Source organism: Cryptotermes secundus, unplaced genomic scaffold (genome assembly GCF_002891405.2).
Source record: "Cryptotermes secundus unplaced genomic scaffold, Csec_1.0 scaffold597, whole genome shotgun sequence".
Lineage (NCBI taxonomy): Eukaryota > Metazoa > Arthropoda > Insecta > Blattodea > Kalotermitidae > Cryptotermes > Cryptotermes secundus.
This window is the reverse complement of record NW_019743156.1, coordinates 614,315-635,841: the sequence shown is the minus strand read 5'-3', so window position 1 is coordinate 635,841 and position 21,527 is coordinate 614,315. Positions and strand designations below refer to the sequence as shown.

The 21,527-nt window shown below is 36.0% G+C and overlaps 1 protein-coding gene across 2 annotated transcripts in view; it reads right to left on the bottom strand.

Moving 5' to 3' along the window:
* Window positions 1-3,778: 3,778 nt before the first annotated feature.
* LOC111873900 (unconventional myosin ID) overlaps window positions 3,779-21,527 on the bottom strand; it is a 42,406-nt gene continuing 24,657 nt past the window's right edge. The window contains exons 8-19 of one of the 2 annotated variants that reach the window (XM_023868972.2): window positions 20,451-20,620; window positions 19,552-19,661; window positions 17,770-17,920; window positions 15,723-15,967; window positions 14,914-15,076; window positions 14,136-14,302; window positions 12,664-12,829; window positions 11,508-11,663; window positions 9,299-9,439; window positions 6,975-7,126; window positions 5,850-6,073; window positions 3,779-4,011 (exon numbers count right to left, since the gene is read on the bottom strand). In XM_023868972.2, coding sequence (XP_023724740.1) covers window positions 5,854-6,073; window positions 6,975-7,126; window positions 9,299-9,439; window positions 11,508-11,663; window positions 12,664-12,829; window positions 14,136-14,302; window positions 14,914-15,076; window positions 15,723-15,967; window positions 17,770-17,920; window positions 19,552-19,661; window positions 20,451-20,620 — 1,841 coding nt within the window. In that variant the 3' untranslated portion in view covers window positions 3,779-4,011; window positions 5,850-5,853. Of the gene's footprint in view, window positions 4,012-4,818; window positions 6,074-6,974; window positions 7,127-9,298; window positions 9,440-11,507; window positions 11,664-12,663; window positions 12,830-14,135; window positions 14,303-14,913; window positions 15,077-15,722; window positions 15,968-17,769; window positions 17,921-19,551; window positions 19,662-20,450; window positions 20,621-21,527 lie in introns of those variants that run through there. The other variant, XM_023868971.2, reaches the window with a different exon arrangement.

Sequence of the window (21,527 nt, the reverse complement as noted above, 5' to 3'; positions counted from 1 at the left end):
AGAACAGTTGGAGAACTGGCAAAAACTCCAAATATCCAAACAATTTGTTTCTGTACATAAACGCATGCTAAAACTAGTATCAGAGTCAGATGGATACTATTTTTTTTTTCGGATTTTTGTAGAACCATTTCTGTTAGCACAATTATATACAGCTGACACACCACATACTGTAAGTAACAGGATGGCAGCCACATAACTTGTTGAAATACAGATACAGTACAACAGAAGTCCCTATTACATTTAAAAAATCAAGTATTCACTAACATTAGCACATTGTATAAATATAACATGATAAGTCTTCAAGTTACATGCTAAGACAAATTCATAATTAATAACCTCTGGAAAATATTTGGATCTTTTACAGTTCTTTACTGATGCTAATGTTGGCACATCTCTTAACAGCTGATAAAACCTTGTGTGCTCAGGCAGTTGACTGGATGTCACAATTTTATCACTTTTAGTTGCTGTGAAAGCTTCAAATGTGACATACATACTTTATCCTATCATTACTTGTTGAAAAGAATTGTCACCAATTATCATATCAATGCAGAACTTTGTGATTAAACTTAAACATTCACCGTGAACATGCTAACAGAGATTATGGAGGCAAAGGTGAACATTTTAAATACTTGACCAAGATAATATAGAATAAAATAATTGCTGTGTCAGTTCTTTAAGACGTGCTGTCTGAAGGTGTCAACGTTTTGAAAAAATAATAAAGTGACAATAATAGAGTTCATTCCAATAGTAAATATCGTATTTATGCATGTATAGGCCGCAGCACAATTTTCAGACAGAAATTATAGAAAATATAATTTTCTTGGAATATTATTACTAATGTGGTGTTGGAGAAGAATGGAGANGCTAATTGGATTGGTCATGTTTTACGCAGAAACTGCCTTCTAAAAGAAGCTATCGAAGGAAAGATAGATGGGCGGATAGAAGTGACAAGAAGACGAGGAAGAAGACGTAAGAAGATGCTGGATGACCTTGGGGACAGAAGAGGATACTGTCATTTGAAGGAGAAAGCTCTAGATCGCATTAAGTGGAGGAATTGTTTTGAAAGAGACTGTGGACCTGTCGTCTTGACAGATTACTGATGATGATGATGATTATTACTATTAGTATCCTACTAGTATTACTAATTATGAATATATATTTTTTTTAAAATGAAGTGTGATTTCGAATATTTCGAATATAAGCCGCACCCCAGTTTTCCTCTTGAATTTTTGGCAAAAAATGTGCGGCCTATACATGCGTAAATATGGTAACTACATGCAAACATCAGTAACTATGCCACTTAAGTTAAGGAATGAAAAAATCCAATATATTAACAACTTAAATGCTAATATATGCCTGAAAGTAAAATTAGAAGAAAAAAAAAATATTAATTTATTAAGTACTGGCAACACTTAGTGTGTAACCACTCAATATCAAGTAATATAAATAGTATACATTCATCTGCTTGTAGAATGTGCAAGTAGATCTGTATAGTAGATCTGTATGTGGAATACAGAATTTTGTAAAGATGATAACAGATTATAACTTATATCATAACGTATGCAGGGTTCATTCATAATTTTAAAATTAATTTAAAAAGAATTGTTTAGAGTATATTACATAAACAATTAAGGAAGCAAACAAATGATTTTATAAATTATACCAGCATTCCCTGAGTTTTGCTGGAATTGATGTATGCAGATGAGCTTTTAAAATATCATACTCTGTTAAATGCTTATATTACTAATTAATCACTTCTTGTTTTTTGTTCATGTCATAATTAGTTTTATGATTCAATAAATTACCCTTTTATATAACTTCATGTAGTAAAATATCAAAAAATAAATTGTTCTTTTTCAACATTCCACATCCAACACAGAAGTATTCTCACAGATTATTACATCTGAAGTACTTGATGTGGAAAAAAAAAGTATGGGTTTACCACATACATTAAACATCATAATAAAAATAGTATTGAAAAAGAAAAATAAGTACTTTTATCACTTGTGTTCAATGACTACAAAGCACAATTACTTCAACTTCTGAAATGCTCCTTCACCAAGGGATTTTCAAAACAATGTTTCTCAAGTGGAGGGTCAACATTTGTGTTCATGAGGGCTGGAATGATAATGGATTGAAACAGCTTCTGTATTTTTTAAGTCCCGTTCAAAAACTTTAAAATTATGTTGCATAGAGAATTAAGAAAGCCCTTACAATTTTGTAAATCCTGAATGTTCAACACCTAACCCATGCTCCAGTCACCATTCTAAAATGACAGAGAAGTAATGCTTGGAAATATTACATGTATACGGGCAACTCTGAAATGATGATAATCTTCAAAATGCATTCTTTAGAACACACAATGTTACAAATTCTTCCTTCTTCCCACTACCATCTGAAACATGCTGTGTTCACTTGTTTCTTATGGATACTTACAATGTAAAAACTTGTTTAGATCTGCCATTATACAAAGCTTATGAGCCCAGTGCTCCCAAATTATAAAAATCTGAATTAGCCCCATTTAACAGTTGGTTTGTACTGACTAATTAATGGCTATCAGCAGATTAGAAGTAACATGTTTTAAAGAACAAATCATCTTTCAGCATCACTATTACGGAAGACTAAATGACTGAAACATAATTTATACCAATAAACTATATTAAAATTATGTATTTTTAAATGTATGTATACACTGCACTTAGATTTACTGTGAATTATGAAATAAAATAGTCTCAAGTTACCAACTCCTGGAGTTTCAAAACAATGTTCACACTACTTTGAAAGGAATATCTTGTAGAAACAATACAAGAATATAAACGAACATTAAAATTTACAATATGCTAAACAATGCAAGCAACCTCTTATTCATTAAAGAACTCTTACAATACTTTTAGATATCCTGAGAGAGAATACTGGAGGTTGAGAACCAAATTTCAAAAGGAACAAAATTATGTTTCTAACATAGATATGACTCAAATATCAAGGGAACTAATACAAAACTGTTGCAAATTTATCCTCTCTGTGAATGGATAAACTAAATATTAACAAGAAAATGCAGTTTTTTTAAAACTTCAGCTTACTACATCACATATTTCATATATGCTCTAAAGCTTAACCCTTTGACTGGCGCGGGTGTGTTTTAACGCCCGGACAATGCCAGCTGTTCCCTGGTGTTGGTGTGTTTTAGCACTTTGATACACTCTTCCCTTCTTTGCTGTCTTGGCACTCATCAACCAAAGACATATTTATGATAATTTTTGTGCATGGTTGTAAAGAACCCTTGTTCACTTTGTGGGGGTTTATATTACTGCCAGAACCCTCTGAGAGGGAAAAGGTCAGAAAATATTTCACATTCATTCAGTTTCACCATGGCTTCTCGCAGCAAGTGCCGGAGCGTTCCTACAGACCAGCTGGAAAGTGTTGTGACTGAGATTTGTGCTGATGATGAAAGTTGCGATGAAATAATGGTTCCTGAATTAGATGAAGTTGATAGTGACAACAATACAGTGATAGACAATGACCCACAAGACAGTAATCATGAACATTTGGCCACCATGAGTGAGGTGCCTGACACGCCCATCTCATGGACGTACGGAGACATTGTACCAACAGTAGTTCCATTTACTAGTGGCTGGGGGATCAAAATTAATATAACACATAAAATGCACCCCTTTTCAAGGATCAAATTTTTCTGGATGACGACTTAGTAAATCACTTCACAACTGAAACCAATCGCTATGCTCACGAGCACTTCAACACACATGAATTAGCTCCTCACTCTCGAGAACACAATTACAAATATGTCACACCAGATGAAATGTGGACATACTTAGGAATTGTGTTCATGACAGGACTTGAAAAACGCCCCGAAATTGATGAATTTGATCCACTAGGCCCATATTTCACACTCCATAGTATGGACAAAAGATGTCTTTGCAGTGGTTCCGACAGATCTTGAAATTTCTTCATTTTGCAGACAATGATGCATGACCAGCTGACTGTGAAGATCGCCTGTATAAAGTTAGGCCAATTATATACTCTTTCGTGGGGAAATTTAGAAACACATATATCCCTGAAAAGGAAATGGCAATAGATGAAGGAATGATTGCTTGGAAAGGATGTCTTATCTTCCGAGTATATATGCCTGACAAACCTGATAAGTACGGTATACAGGCTTATCTTGTTTGTGAATCGACAAGTGGATACATTTGGAATTTTGAAATTTATTGTGGAAAATCAAGACCTATAAAGTAATTAGTTGTCAATCTGTTGGGGCCACAGCTTCTAGATAAAGGGTTATCATCTCTACCAGGATAACTATTACAATAGTGTAAACTGTGTGAGATGTTATTACAGAGAAATTCCTATGTGTGTGGTACCTTCAGAATGGACAGAGGAGCTCCTAAAGAACTAAAGGATGATGTAAAAATTACGATAAAAGGGAAATCTGTGTTTTCTAGGAAGGGGCAGGTTCTCATACAGGTGTGGAGAGATAAAAGAGACGTCAAACTTATCTCCACTCTTCACACAGCAAAAATCGTGGAATCTGCAAAACCGAATCACAAAAGAGAAAAAATATGCAGACCTGAGATAATTGGGTACTACAATAAAACATATGAGGGGGTTGACAGGGCCGATCAAATGCTGCATTATTAACCTTGTTCCCACAAAACTGTAAAGTGGACAAAGGAACCGGTGTTTTTCGTTTTGCAAATGGCAGCATTGAATAGTTTCATTCTATTAAAAAAGAACACAACAAACAAAAAATACAACAGAAAATACAAATTCAAAGATTTTATATTGGACTGTGTAGAAAAAAATGACAGAACCAAACAAACAGTGTGGAGAGGGAGAAGAGTCAAGGAATGAAGTGGATGACGAATCTATTGCTTCAGACTTGACTGCAGTCACGCCTCTGCCCGCGACCTTGAAAAGACCACCAGTGAAGGACCCAGCAAATCGTCTAGAGAGTGGCCTAAAAATACACAAAATGATCCATGTTCCTCCCAGTAACAATAAGAAGAATGGTGCCATGAGAAAGTGTCGTGTGTGTGCTAAGCACAAGATTAGAAAAGAAACAAGTGTCATGTGTGCAAGCTGTGATGTGGCCTTCTGCAAACTTTCATGTTTCAATGTTTATCACACGAAGAAAAACTATTAAAAAGGTATTGAAAAACATTTTTTGCATAAAATATTGTCTTTTTATTAGTTCCTGAAAATTTCGTTTTTAAAAACCAATTTTTGTTGAAGTTACTTAAAAAAAAGTAAATGCATGCATTTTAGTGACTTAAGGCTTAAAGGGTCTGCCAGGACAGGGGTGGCATTTAAATACCCTTCACGCCAGTCAAAGAGTTAAGAAGAAAAACCAGGTACAAGAATTCAACTGTTTCCATATCAGAGATCAAGGGGCAGAAAGTTGGACACAGCCTCTGCGAAATGTAGACAGAATAGTTGTCTTTCTGTTACTCTGAATATTCACACACTTATCTTAATAATAACAATACCAATTGTCTTGACTTTGCATAGGATACATACACTGACTTTCTTCTAAGCAGCGATAATATGCTAATAGCATCAGAAAAGGCAGTATTTCAGAAAAAATACATCCTGTAATTGCTGGAATAAACTTTAGTTATCATATACCAAACTGCAGTTACTGCTTCAATAATGCCAGAATTGCACTGTTAAAAAAAAAGACTTTAACAAACTAACAACAAGGAAAAATTCTATTGCCTCATCTGCTGGGAAAGGATAGCATATTTTGGTGACCTTTACTTTCATTCTCTGCTCTTGTACTTAACAGTGGCAATATATATTGTTGGTATAAATGCCACTGGATACTAAAATACCTTCTCATGCCTTCCGTCCAATTTTGTGGTTGTACTGCTGTCCATTTTGATCACCTAGGGCATAGCTTGTTGGAACGGCATATACAATAGTTGTCCCATTTCCAGGCCGGAAGTTGGCTACCTGTGTTTCAGGTGACACCTCTATGTGGAGGGGTCTGCTCTTGTTTCCAAGCATGCAATGAAACTGGCTACTAACCGTCACTTTCAGTTCCATGTTACGCAGCCTGGAATTGTGAACGATAACTCCAAATAAAAACATACAGTATCAACACATCAAAAATAAATTTAATTAAACATTTTTACAGAGAATAAATGGAATTACAGGCAGAGCTTCTCATAAAGCATACGTTCCTGCAGCACAGATTCTAGCCCCGCAAATACTGTGTCATCAATTTTATAATCAGATATTATCAGTTTATAGTTGAAGAAGAAAGGCAATGTGATGATGGGAGTGTAAAATGCAACGCACCTAAAATCATGCTACCCCAGATGGCTGTTTGGTTGGTTCCCCCAGCCCTGATTATGACACTTATATGCTCTAAATGTACAATTGGGAAACTGACTGTGAGCAATACACGCATCAGTAACAAAATAATGACATTCATCCACTAAATTCTGTCAAAATTTAAAGTCTTTCAAATAGAGAGAGAAATAAATAAAAATGAAGTACGTATTAGAGCGAGAGTCCAAAGAGAGGCTAACTAAAGGAATTTAAGGTGTCATATACATGTTTCAAGCAGTAACTGTTGATCTTTCTCTACTGTATTCCTTCTTATCAAGCATACAGTAGTACCTTTTCTTCAGCAAAAAAGATATATGATAATTCTTAAACGATAACTTCAGACAGAGATAACATGAAGAATATTGTCTTTTTGAATGTGATGCTGAGTAGCCTGGTAAATGTTTATCAGTGTTTCAGTGGAATTTGCTGCCTATCCACTCTGACGATGCAGGCAGCATATTCCTCCAATATGCTGGTAAACCTTTATCAGACCAAACAGCATCACATTCCAGAAGACAGTATTCTTAACAGTCACCTCCCTGAGATTCTCACATCTCAGGTACCTGCAGAAAGGTATTATAAAAGGAGTCATGTCACTACTCTTACTGTATTTGTGAACTTACTGCTGATAACGATGGCATAAGACCCCAACCAATTCTCCCACTCGGTCCTCATGTGATGGTTCAGGGTTGAGGGCCACTACTAGGTCATTACCCTTGTTCGAGTGGATCACCAACAACTGATCTCTGCCTGGGCTTAAACTCAGTCCTGTTACCTATAAAAATTCAGATTATAGTCCCAATATGGCTTCCAAAAGAACAGAATGCAGAGAATTCACACTTCAAAGGACTGAAATTTTGCAGTAAATTGTTGCTCATGGGAAGCCTCGCAAATGAAGATGTACTGCATTGTATTTTATATCATCCANTTTTCTGTTGAGCTACATCTTTATCTTTATCAGTAACAAGTACATTCATATCGTCTGCAAGCAATAACATTTCTGCACCTTGTACATTTAGCGGGAGATCATTTATATACAGAAGAAACAGTAGTGGTCCCAGAATTGACCCTTGTGGTACCTCATGTATTGTTTCTCTCAAGGGTGATATATATGTGTATTTTGAATGATATTTTTATTCAGGTGATTTATTTCAACAAATTGTACTCGGTGAGATAAATAAGATTTAAACCATAAATTAGTAACCCCCATTGTAATTCAATTTATCTAGTAATACACTGTGGTCTATCACATCATATGCCTTTGTCAAGTCAAAAAATATTCCTATAACGCGTAACTGTGTATCCATCGCCTCCTGTATAATCTCAATGAAGGTCTGGGAAGCTGTTTCTGTTGATCTGTTTTCCTAAATTCATTTTGTACTTCTGTTAATATGGTATATTTTGTTACAAAGGATATCAACCTGTTATACACCAATTTTTCTAGTATTTTGGAGAAAACCAGCAAAACTGATATTGGCCTGTAATTACAAACTTCCTGTCTTTCCCCTTTTTTATACAGTGGTCTTACTTTAGCTATTTTCATCTTATCTGGACAGACCCCCGATTTTAAAGAGGCATTGAAAATATGTACTAAAGGTTTCTTTATGTAATGTGAACATCTCTTGGTTAAATATTCTGGAATTTCATCAAAGCCTGCAGATGGTTTACCTCTTAGACTTTTTATTACCCTCTTTATTTCAATTTCGGTAATAGGGAGCCAAAACATTGTGTTCATTTGATATTGAATCCTCTGTCGTGAGGTTTGTACTGGAGAATGGCTTATNGTTACAATCATAAGCAATATATAAATACAACATTCCAAAAAATACATAAATTACTATATACAGCTCATGAATGGCTATGTTGTATATGGTGACACCTGGTATACATTGTTGTATAAGGTATGGCGATGCTTACTATAAACTGTTGTATATGTTAATACCTATGTGGTATATGGTGATACATAGTATGTAATGAATTGTTTTATAAGGTAATTAATATAATATGTTATATGGTATATTGTAATATGAGGAAAAGACTGTACCTTATGGATACATAATATGAGGAAACGATTGTACAAACAAGAAGTCTCAAGAGATTAACTTCAGGAAGGATCAAAAGATTAGAGTTTTGTCCTTCACCTTTGCTGTCACAAGAAAGAAGCTTGTTTTTTTACTAAGAACAAGACAGCTGTGGACCCTCCAAAAACTCACGAGGGTGATGCAATGAATGATGCTAGTCAGATTACTCCAGAAGGGTAACGCCCTAACTGGACCAGATATATATACCCCACGGGGCGTAAGCAAGACGCTTTTGATATCGACGCTGATACGTTCCGCTCAAAGAATTAAATGCTGGTATGAATGTGATGATAATGGAGGCCATCATATCTCTGTACATTTCAAATTTCTACTATCGATAAGATTGTGACATGATACCTGCAGACAGCAGACATGCACACAGCGATGAACAACTGTTGGAAGGGGTATTTTCTATGCAGTCCATCCTCAAGTTATATGAGGACCAATGGAGACCAGAAATGCAGTTGTGAAAGAGAAATATATGGTCGTGGATCCTGAGGAGCCTAGAACCAAGAATGCCTGTGCTGGCAAAGGCCAGCAGCAATTCACCTGACTGACTGATCAGGACCACAGTTGGTGATTACCAGTCATTTATCAGGCAGCAAGGACAGGAACTGTTGTCCACAGAACCAATAAAAGGGAATCTCCATTGTTAGAAGTAACTACCAAGCAAAGAGTATAACTACATTAATTTATATTTCTCCTAGTTTTACCATGTAGAGTGACACTTTAAAGCAAAATGTGTAGAATAATTTTTTCATGGACAGCGTGTCTGACAGGGCCACAAATGGATATGGGTTATATGACTTCTACATAAAAATGGAACAATGTAAAAACAATCAAAAGCCACAGAATTAATGCCATACCTCCTGAATTGGTGAGCCTTTCTTCATGGCTTTGAACTTCTTTGTTTCTAGCTTGTAGATGTTACTGTCAGTGATTAGAAGTGCTCTATCTGCACACTTATTGAACCGATTTGTTTTCTGGATGTATGATGAAAACAACACCTGTAACAATTCAATAGTCTGCCCTGCACACTTGTCTTCATTACCTGATTTCAAAAACATTCCTGCATTTACTGAAATACTGTACTTGATGAATATTTTTTTCTGGTCAAAACTGAAGTGCAACATAAACAGCACATTACTGAGGAATATTCTGTTAACTCAAATTTAGTAAATAACCTGGATTTACTGAAAGAAATTTTTGACCTCTTCAATTTACTGTAATGGTGGTTGAAACAGTTAATATATTTAGGTTTTCCAACAACTGTTACTGGACAACCATAATCTCAGGGTAGTGACATCACATTCTAAACACACACTTAGATTTCTAGTGTTTATGGCATCATAATCGCTTGATTACTGACTGTAGTTCTTTCAGTGTTTACTTCACGTCATTAATCATTTTAGAAAGAAATTTGATGTTACCGATAATGTGAATCTATTTACTGGCAAAGAAACAGTTTCTGAAACTGCTTAAGTAAAGAAAGTATTTTATACTAACTGTATATAACAGGCTGTTCAACTGGACACTTATGGGCAGTATTCTGCCTGCTATATATCCCTCCAGTCCAAACAATACATGTTAATGCTTTATGCCCTTTTAAAAAAAGGAGCAGATCTTACTGAAATAAACTTTATGAAAAGTGCTTACTAAATATTCTATGTAATTCTTCAAATGATTTCAGGGGACAATAAATAACTGTGAAAAGTATGGAATTTGCATGAGTTCAAGATTGTATGCAATATCAATACAATCTAGCAAACCTTTAGCAGTTGATTTTTAAAGTCATCAATCTGGCAACATTTAATTTGAATAAATGTTCCTGAATGTTACAGGTGACTTTCATGTGCTGTCCTTCAGAGATATGGATCACTGCAGGGCACATATTTGTATCAGTATTTTGGAAAGGAATATATTTTTATAATACAACCAGTAGGAATGTAGACTGGCAGTATTTGAGAACAGGGTGTTGAGGAGAGATGAAGTGACAGGAGTTTGGAGAAAACTGCATAATGAGGTACTTCATAACTTGTACTCTTCTCCAAGTATAATTAGAATGATCAAGTCAAGGAGGATGAGGTGGGTAGGTCATGTAGCACGAATGGGGGAGATGAGGAATGCTTATAGGATATTGGTGGGAAAGCCAGAAGGAAAGAGACCACAGGGAACACCAAGGCGTAGGTGGGTGGACAATATTAGAATGGATCTTAGAGAGATAGGATGGGATGGTATGGATTGGATAGATCTGGCTCAGGATAGGGACCAATCGAGGGCTCTTGTGAACACGGTGATGAACCTTTGGGTTCCATAAAATTCTGGGAAATTCTTGAGTAGCTGCAGAATTGACGGCTCCTCCAAAAGGGCTCAGCTCCATGAGTAAGTAAGTAAGTAAGTAAGTAATACAACCAATGGGTAGGTACATAAGGGACAACATGGTCCCTTAAAGGGTGTCAGTTGGACAGCCTTGATATACAATAAGTTAACATTAAGGCAAACAGTTTATTCATACAATTCTCCATAATCCTCATTCAAAGAAAACTTCAATCAGGTGTATGAAAAGATGTTTCTCCAGAGATTAATTAAAGAGGGATTTCACTGTAAACGTTTCCATGCCTTAAAACTGAAAAGGAAGAGGGCTTTTGATAGTGTGAAACAATCACACTGCCACAGATACAGGAACTGAGAAAGAGCAGGGCTTCTATAACATACACAGCGGTACTCAAAGCAAGAAATATTTCTGAATATTCTTGTATACTTAGTACTGATGGCAAATAAAAAAATTATGTGTGAATTGTATGACAGACACAAACACTTGTAAAAGTAAGAACTCAGTCAAACTGATGATAAACTGAGGCATCACACATTCTGTCCACAGCCTGAACTTTCTCGTCATGCCACATACTCATGGAGAAAGCTCGCATAGTAGACAAACCATGCAGTGCTAGCTTCTAACATCAACATGTCTGGATAAGTGCTCATTCCTCCATTTTCTGTTCAAGCTGTGTCACATTTTCATTATGTGTAATTTCATTTAAATTATTTCTCCAATGAGCAACTGCGAATCATTACCGTCTGGAATTTGTCAACATTGCGGAGGTTGTTTATGCTGGCGAGGAATGCTTCACAGCTGTGATTGTTCTGTGGTTGGGCCAGATAATTCCCCTCCCATTTTCTGTTCTGGCCCCATGCTGATCGCTTGCCTTTCAATGCTGATGCTGCACACATCTAAGGAGGGAATGTTTGTTAGTATTTTGTTAAAGCAGACATTCTAGAGAGAAAAAAAATCAGGAGTACTGACCTCTAGTTACAGACTTTCAAGAAATGAACAACTTGTATTTAGGAACATAGCGCAACTAATAAACTGCAACTCCTAATTCATTTTACGAACACAGGTTCCCACACCTACTACTATTTTATCAAATTAAATGATATATCTTATGAAATAAAAAAAAATTCAACTTACAAACACATCTCAAATAACATATTAAGTTCGCATTTATTTGTGGTCAACATAATTTGGTGGGAAGATGCGACTATAAACAACTAATTCCATGGAGCGGAGTGCTCGACAATCACTCAGTTGGGTAAGAAACCCTTTCCTTTTTATGAAACCTGAAGGCTCACACCATGTTGATAAGAGCCAGCCACTGCAGCTTATTCCAGTTAGACATACCCGACCCACACTTATATGCAATTTCTTTCACATCCACTTCAATATTATCCTCCCACATATCCCTTGATCTTCCACATGATTTTCTTCAACTTTCCTGAATAAAACTGTGATGCATTTTTCATTACTTCCATACGGCTACATGTCCTGTCCATGTATCTTCATTTCATCACTCTAATAACACTAGTCAAGAACACAAATTATGAGTGTGCACATTGTCCACATTACATATGTTCTCAAATGCAGAGAGAGAGGGGGGGTGAGTGTGCACGTTTTTGTCTTATCTAAAACAAAGGAGTAAAAATATAGTTTTACATTTTCTTTTAAATTTTAAATTTTTTTACACAGCACACAGAAAGCAAGAAATTCTGGACTGGAACTTATGAGTAGCAAACATTTCCTGAACTTACTCTATATTTTTACTTACATATTTGCCCAATATGTCACCCACGTTAATTTCTTTGTACTTATACTAGCAAGCTTATATTCTTCAATACATTAAAATCCACACATGAAAAATTTGACAGAAGGATTTTACTGCCACTGCAAACAAACCTTCAGCCTAAGCTGAGGCCATTCATCACGTGGAACAGCACGCAAAATCATCCAAGCCCTCCAGCGAGCATGAATAGCTCGCAGCGTGCCCACCACAGGTTGGATGGCCAGGGGAGGTGTTGGCCAGGTCACACTCTTGCCATAATCACGCATTTTCTCCACGTCTCTGTAAACCCGAAGTCCTTAACATTTTAAAATATGAAATTATGAACAGATAATTTCTTAAACTCTGTTAAATTGTGCATCATTTCAGTAACAATGTAAGATTTAAGATTTTCAGAGCAGTAAAGAATCATATCACGGCCTTATGGGTTATGACAATGGGAAGTCAGAATTTCAAAGTTGGTTCTTGGCAATGGATCATATAAATTTTTACCAACTGTATTTTCCTAAGACATTCAGTTTCTCTCTTTTTGAGAGTGCCAAAGAAATAGAAACAATAATAAAAAAATACAGTAAAGTAACCATATTAATTCTTTGCAGCCAATTCCATATAAATAACCCTTTTCTTGTATCAGAGGGTAGAAAGGGGCATGGAAAGAACAATTCATAACTTTGACATTTCTGGCATATAAATTGTGAAATTTTCTCATGTGTAATAAATATGCTGCACTGACATGCAGAGCAAGAAATTACAGGCACTCACATTCAAATATAGAGCAATATCAATGACATGTTATGAAATAAACTCTTGACTGTATATTATTCACGTGCACAGCAAACTATCCCTTATAAACGGCATGAGACCTCTCCTGAATTGACTCATATTTCAACATGATAACAGTTCTAACAAGGGGGCAGAATTCATTAAAAAAGAGAGAATATACAGACTAAGGCTCAGTAGTAAATGCAGTGTCTGACTGTAGATGACATCACCTCATATTTCTATTATACAGAGGCCGCTAATGTTGAACCATAAAATTACAAGGTTTCAGCCTACATACAGTGAAATATAAGATACATAAAAATTCTGCTCTGGTAGTAATATACAAAAAATGTAAGAGGAGCAATGGCTGTTTAAAGACTTTGGTGGCAAAAGGTCCTGTACCCACCAGCTCTGGGAGCCCTTCAGTGGAGTAGACTAGATTAACTTGTCATACTCCCATTAGAACTGTCAGAGCCAAAGAGATTATCTAAATGTTAATTACACTTCCTTGAGGTTGGAAAATTATGAAAGGAAGTAACTGTGGCCTATTTGTAGGTATTGCTCTGTCATTTGCCTTGAGGGATTGGGGAATACCATGAAAAGCATGCCAGGGTAGCTAGCTTCTAGACCAAGCTGGGACCTTCCAAATTTAATTCAGAAGTGTTAAACACAACGCTATATTCATTCTTCTGAACAATATAAAGGTAGAATCTTAATGGTGATTTAACAAGTTTTGCATAATTATAACACACATAAAAATTGAAAAAGTATATGTATAAAAATGCCAAAAGGATGAAACTCTTCTGTAATAATACAGATGCAATACCTGAAAGCACGCTGCAGTTGGTCCAGATATTTACGGATCTTGGCTCGCCGATAGTACTTCATTATATACAGAGCAGCTTTCATTTTCCTGTATTGTATGCGACACAGAGTGCCACGCCAAAGCTTCTGTAGGAGTATTACAATACCAGGAATCAGCTCACTGCGGGCCTAAAACACACAAAATTCATGTGCATGCAATGTGTGGAAGTGGGACCCTACCCCATCCCTTTCTTGAAATTGGGTCTCAGGTTTCCACATGGCTTCTGAACATAAGAATATTATGTATGTAGATAAGTAGTAATTATCAGGATTTTCTGGTATGTAATGAAATAACAATCAATTACTACAGACTTTCACAGATACTATACTGGACTGCGTAACACGAGTGTGTTAACTTGGTTAACATCTTGAAAAACAAATGAAAAGTTGTAATTTTCTGTGGTACTCCAGATAATGCACTGTCTGCCACTTCAAGCTTCCTCATTATAGTCATTGCTACCAGTTTCTTCAGCTTACACTAGCCATTTATGAGGAAAGGTGCAATTAAAAGAGGCACAATCTCAAAGACTTGGGGAAGATGGGACTGCATGCCATTCCAAGCTGCTACATTAGGCAAATGAGGAATATTAATTCACTTCAGTTCCTTGTTTGCTCATACAGTGTACATAATGTCACTGAAAAATCATCATCACATGGAATTGACATACAAGGTGTAAAAAAAGTAAGGTCAGTAGTCACAACTAATTTTTCTTAGCAAGTCATGCACTCTAAAATCTTACCGTTTCAAGAGCAAATAGTGTCGCAGGGGAACGGATAAAAATCTTTGTATTTCCATACTTGACATCATGCCCAAATTTTCGTTCCTCGATCAGCACACGAGTTCCATCTTTATCTGATCCCGCTCTGAAGTTGGGCCATGTAAACTGTGATATCATCTTATACCTGGCAACAATTTTACACAGTCCTTCAGACGAGATGACTTAGTAATAACATATTTTGAGCATAGTGAAATTTTAGCTATTCCTAAACATACTACAAAACTGCTAAGCAACTATTAATAAATTGATTATATTGTATATGCCATTTAGTCTACAAAATAGCATGGTTTATTTTTGGGAAATATTCTGTAACAATATTGTATTACTAGGCATCTTCTTCTAAGATTTTTTTATCATTTTGAAAGCTAAAGCTGTCCTCTTGTTTAATTAAGCACACCATGAAGACTGACTAGCCAGTGGAGGAACAGCTCCACACATTAACCTCAGCACTAGATGGAGGTGAATGTTCAGATTCACGCCCTAGATGATTTACTTCCAGAGAAACAGCCCCACCAATAACTTTTGAACACACACTAACCCTTTGTCATCTTATGTATCATGCACTTTATTACACTGACACCTTTCTGATAATGAATAGCAAAGGAATAAATGAAAGAATTACTGGTCAGTGAAAAATACATTTGGCACAAAACATGAAATAAGTGAATCAAGAATACTTGGTCTGAAATTATGGATACTAGGCACACAATACTGAATTAAATTAAAATAGTAAACTAATTTTACCAAATTGCCAATTAGTGTAAAAATACCTTTTAAGGAACTTGTCATAGCGCTGTCGGTATGCGAATCCAGCTCTCCTGACTCGAACATTCTCAACCAATCCAAGATAGCACACCTGATGTTTGACTCTTTCTTCATCGAACAGTGATGGAGATTTTACTTCATTTGGCTTAATGCAACGCACATAGAATGGCTCCTTACTAGTCAAGGTCTTGACTAAATCAATCATGGAATTGCGGAATAATGTTCCTGCTGTCAGAGGACGCTTTGTTGTCTAATAAAAAATAAAAAGTGATTTCAAAACAGACAAATTAATGTAATATATCAAGAACAGAAAACAGTACATTTTCATGAAATGGCATCATATCAATGGCCATATGTGTCTGACAATAGCTTTTTCTTTTATATGAGTTTATGGTGGGAAAGGATACAGAGCAATGGTTAATAACAGAATGAAAACAGCAAATATTTCATCCATGCTACATTCTTTCTCAACAAAGAATTAATAATACAATAAACCTAATTCCATAAAATGCTGAATTAAGAGTCTGACCCAACTGTTAAATCAATGCAATAAGTGTAAATCATGAGTAAGATTTCTGAGAGACTAAACACACCTGGTCCTCAATATATCAACAGTACACTTATGAACATCCATTCATTCAAACCGCATAAGAACTGCTCATTTTTATTCTAATTTATTTAATGTTCTCTATTTATTTATTGGTGGATGTATAACATGCTTCTTAACCTTTAACGTCAGAAGTGCCCCGATCAGGCCAGTGATAAGTATGGTCGTCATGGCCAAAGTACCCCATTTTGGCCAGTTGAGCATTTAAACTCTGCTAGTGGAAGTGCACGCACACGCCACTAGTAGAAGCGCATGCAAAGTACTAAATATTTATTTTTAAATGTAGTAATTACCAGACAGACTTGCATAAAACCCTAATAGAGGAAGTAAAATGATACCTAAGTGAACATCAACAAAAAAAGAGTATATGTATGAGTTATGCCCAAACTCATCCATGAGCCAGTACTTTTATTGCAGACTCTGCAGATTAATGTGTTAAAAATATATAGCAAAATTCGATGTACATACCTTTTTTATTGTCATCTGCTTGATGTATATATAGGCTGAAATGAAACTACAATATTCGATTTCACTATGAACGCACAGAAAACAGATCACACTTTGTATCTCATCCACGATGCAACTGTCTGTTCAAGACCCTAGAAGGGGCAATAATCTTTTGCAGCTATAATGAAAGGTCTTAGCACTGAAGAAGGGACCCCTCTAGCACTTTCTTGAATAACCATGCTTTCATTCTTCTGTCCTTTACTCAAAAGATTCAAAAATCTAAAATTTGTCAAGTGTTATGAGCAGAAATGAATTTATAATGCAGAACAACCCTGTGAAGAACTGGGAAACCATTTTTACAGTACGCATCAAGATTAAAAGAAAAAAATTGAAAATAGAGCATAACTCTTTGTATAGCAATTTTCAAATCTTCCGTTATAATAGGCAACACTATGTTCTTTGCTGATACAAACAAAGTTAATTCCATTTATTTATCATAAAAATTATGTTAGATACAGCATTTTTAAACATAATGCTTAAAATTCATTAAGCACTCTAACAGTAACTGACATTTAAACACAGAGTAGCAACGGGCATTTAAATGCGCACCAGCAGCAGGCATTTAAAAAACTCCGGCCAGCTCAAGCTTACCACCATTTCAAAAGTCAGGTGTTTAAAGGTTAACATTAATTTACAATGTAAACTACACAGTTAAACAGACTTTGTTCATATGCTTAAGTACTTAACTACTGCTAATTGCATTATTTCTTATGGGTAAAAGTATGTTTCAACTTAAGAATGACCCAATTTATGTATGAAGCTCTACAGCATAACCAAATTTTAAGCTGAAGATTAAGTGTATTTGCAGAAACTAATTCTCTTCATTAAAATTACCTAACAATATTCTTGATAGAATAACTTAGAATAATGTTTCTACAACCACAATTATGTTGCTACACCCTAATATAGAGAGGCCAAAGCTATAACCAATTCCTTACCTTAGTAATGTCCATAGCTCCTTCTGGCCACATATTACTGATGATCTTATTTGATGAATTGTACAAAAGGCGTCTGAAGTCTTGGAACAGCGTGTCCTTGTTTTTATCCAAAAATCCATTGATGTTGTATACTACATCTCCTGCATAGTGTCTGTTGAAGACAATTTAAGTTGTTTGTACTCAGTCGCCTCCTTCAGAATAGTACCGAAGTTCAGTGGATATGTGTAAGTAAAAAGTTTCAAGCTTGGTTTAAAGTCATGCTTAAGGTAATTTTATATGAAATGTTGGATCTTTTGCACATCTGTAGTTAGTCACACCTGAGGTCAATTATACAATATGTACCAAAATTACTTTTTTATGGGACATAAACCAGAAAGTAACTGATAGAGATGAAACAGCATCTTGTAACCATAAACATTCTTTGTGGCATTATTTTTTTTTTTTTCCATATAGCACTCTTAGTGACTTGATTTCATGAAAGAAAAGCTACTAACCAGCAAGAGATGGCACTATGGGTTGTGTGGCTTTGAGAGACTAGGTCAGTGACTATGGTGCAGTAAAATTTCAAATGGCAGTATTGAAATGATGCAGCCAGAAATGGCTGAAGAAGAGATAATGAATTCCTTGTTTCCGTATAGTTTACTGATGAGAACACATTTCATACTTTTGGTAATGTGAAACATCACATGTCAAAATTTGGAGTTCTGAAAACTGCCATGTTATCTGGGAACATGTACATGATAGTCTCAAGCCTCACATGGGACCAAGTTATCCCTCCTTTCTTTGTCAAGAACAGTGTAAGCAGGGTTAACTACCTTGACAAGCTGGAGCAGTCTGTAGTCCCACAACTGTAAGTAATGAAAACTCAATCAATTTTCCAAGAGGATGGTGTGCAACCCCACAGGCACACACGGTATCAGACTCCCTGGCCTGAATGTATCAGGGATGATGGATTGATCAGAGTGGATCAATTCTATGGCCTCCCTACATATGAAACCACTAGACTTGATTCTCTGTAAGTATGTGGAAAATACTATGTACCATATACCTTCGACTGCCTCTGTGGTCTAATGGTCAGACTTCCTGGCTACAGATCCAGAGGTCCCATGTTCGATTCCCGGCACTACCAGATTTTTTGAGAACAAGTGGGTCTAGAACAGGGTCCACTCAGCCTCGTGAGGACAACTGAGGAGCTACTTGAATGGGAAAGCAGCGGCTCCGGTCTAGAAAACCGAAATTAACAGCTATGGGGATCTGTTGCGCTGACCATGTGACACCCTCTACCCATTAAAGTTGGCACTAACTTCGTCGAAAAGCGGTGGTCGCTCGGTCAGTATAGGTTGCTTGCGGACTACAGGCCACAGATCATATACCTTTACCAAACATAAGGGAACTATGGATTCAGACAGTGAGCAACATTGCCATTGTGACCATGTATGAGTATATGTTGCAGCGAAAGTGAAATGGATTAGACACGGCAAGAGCCATTAATGGTGCACATGCAGAAGTCTACTGACTTCACCATAAAACATTTTTAAGGGCTGGGCCACAAGATGATGCACAATCATGTTCCATCTCTATTAGTTAATTTCAAAATATGAAAAGTAATTTTGGAATACTGTGAATATGGAGAAAACAGTAAACTAGCATTAAAAAAACTCTGAGGGTCCACACATGCTCTCTTGGATTTAAGAATCAGCCTTAATTCTATTTCTATATTATTAAAATTGATTGCAGGACTGCAGTGATTTAAGACAAACTGTACTACAGGAGGTAACATACCTGATTCTAAATTCCTCCTTGTGTTTCAGCTCTTTGTCCATGGGATTCAGTTGTCTGCTTGTATAATGTTTATGGTTGGCCAACTTCTTGTCCATGGCCTCTAGCAACATCTACAAACATCAGTTTAATTTTGAAATGAAAAGAACTAACTCCTGATTTTAATCTATCAACAATACCTAACGCTTCTTTTAGACACTACATTAGATTTACTTATCTCTTTGAACATGACTTACATATTTATACCACTGTAACAGCTATGGAAGGTCTGAGATTTGTGAAAACAGATGTACAGAGAAGCAAATTTCAATTTCTTCTTAAGAACACAAAATAAATGTAATGAAACTCTTTCCACACTTACTGTAAAGCCCTCCACATTAGATGAAATTCTACTCTGGTTTGTTATAAAGTTCTAAACAAAATATAGGAATTTTACAACTGAAATAAATCATCAGAGTAGTAAGGGATCAAATATTTCTGACCAGAATAAGAACCAATAGTTATGAGGAATGTATACTACCTCCTGAGTTATATACTTTCTTAAAGATTGCTGTCTTCTGTGTTATGACGTTATGTAGTCTGCATTATCAGTATTTCAGAGGAACCTGTTCTCTTCTCAGGGTACAATAACTGAATAAGGAGGCAGCAGGTAATGATCTACTAGACCGAACAATGTTGCAATATCTACACTGTCACTGCCACAAGAACCTCAATTCTTAAATATGTTTCTGATATTTATCATTTTAAGGGTTTCTTCCATTCTGAATCAACTGTTATGATGTGCACTCGACTGTATCACAGTTAACTCTGTTCTGTTCATGAAATTTATCTTCAAGGAAAATATTAAATGAGAATTTCACGCAATATAAAATGTATAATAATAAAACGATAAGGTGTAATACCTCATCAGTAACTTTTCCAACATTGAGGCAAGCTTCATCCATGATTGCAAGGACACCCTTGTGAGGCTGCTCCACCAAGTCACAAATGATCTGGTTGTTGAAGAAATCAACGTTTTTCCATTCAATGCCTTCACGACGATATTCTTCCTGCTCTTGTTTCAGCACAAGTTCTAGTAAAAAACAGTTGCAATATTGACTCCTCACAAATGAAAAAGAAAAACAATAATTCGGCAAGAACATTTGCTTGCCTCAGCATGAGCTACAGATATGACTGAAAATGAACAAATAATTCCTTACTTCCACTAGCTGTTTTATGGGAAGATCACAAAGACAAGAATTCTGTAGTCAGTTTTAATTAAAACAACATTCTAGAAAGATCTAGATCTCCACAGTGAGAATAAAACACAGCAAAATCCACTCTTGAACCTCACCGCAGCATACACACTTCTGAGCAGCCTAACACAGTGGTAATGCTTTAGACTCTGAATTCTGGAGATACTCAGTCTGAATCTCAGCTGGGACACAGTTATTCCTGATTGAGGATTTTCATGGATTTCCTCAGCCCCTTCAGGCAATTTCTTGGATAGTACCCCAATTAGGTCTTGACTGCTTCTTTCCAAATCATTTCAAATTCATCATTCATCTGTCAACCTACCATTCAATCTAGCTACTAACAGTGTTGTAAAGTATCCATCCACCCCAAAAGTAGACACCCACACAACTTCTAGATGCCAGTGAGACATAATACATTAATATATATAGATATATAATATATACTACACAAAGCTGAGAAACTGCAGACCCTGATTCCCATAATGTGGGAGTTTTACAGTGTTTGTTGTTCTTCCACCATAAGCAACTATGCAAGACAAATATGAGGTCTGGCAATAAAGTTTGCAAACTCGCCACCATGTGCTTGCAAGGCATCAATGGACAGAAACGTCAGTATGGTTTGATGATGTTGGCATATCAGCATTTCAAAGCTGTGTTGTTGTTGTTGTTGTTGTTGACTTATGGCAGTCTCTTTCTGAGTGTTTGGTGTGCTTTTGCGAGAATGTTGGAGCTTGAATTAGAACA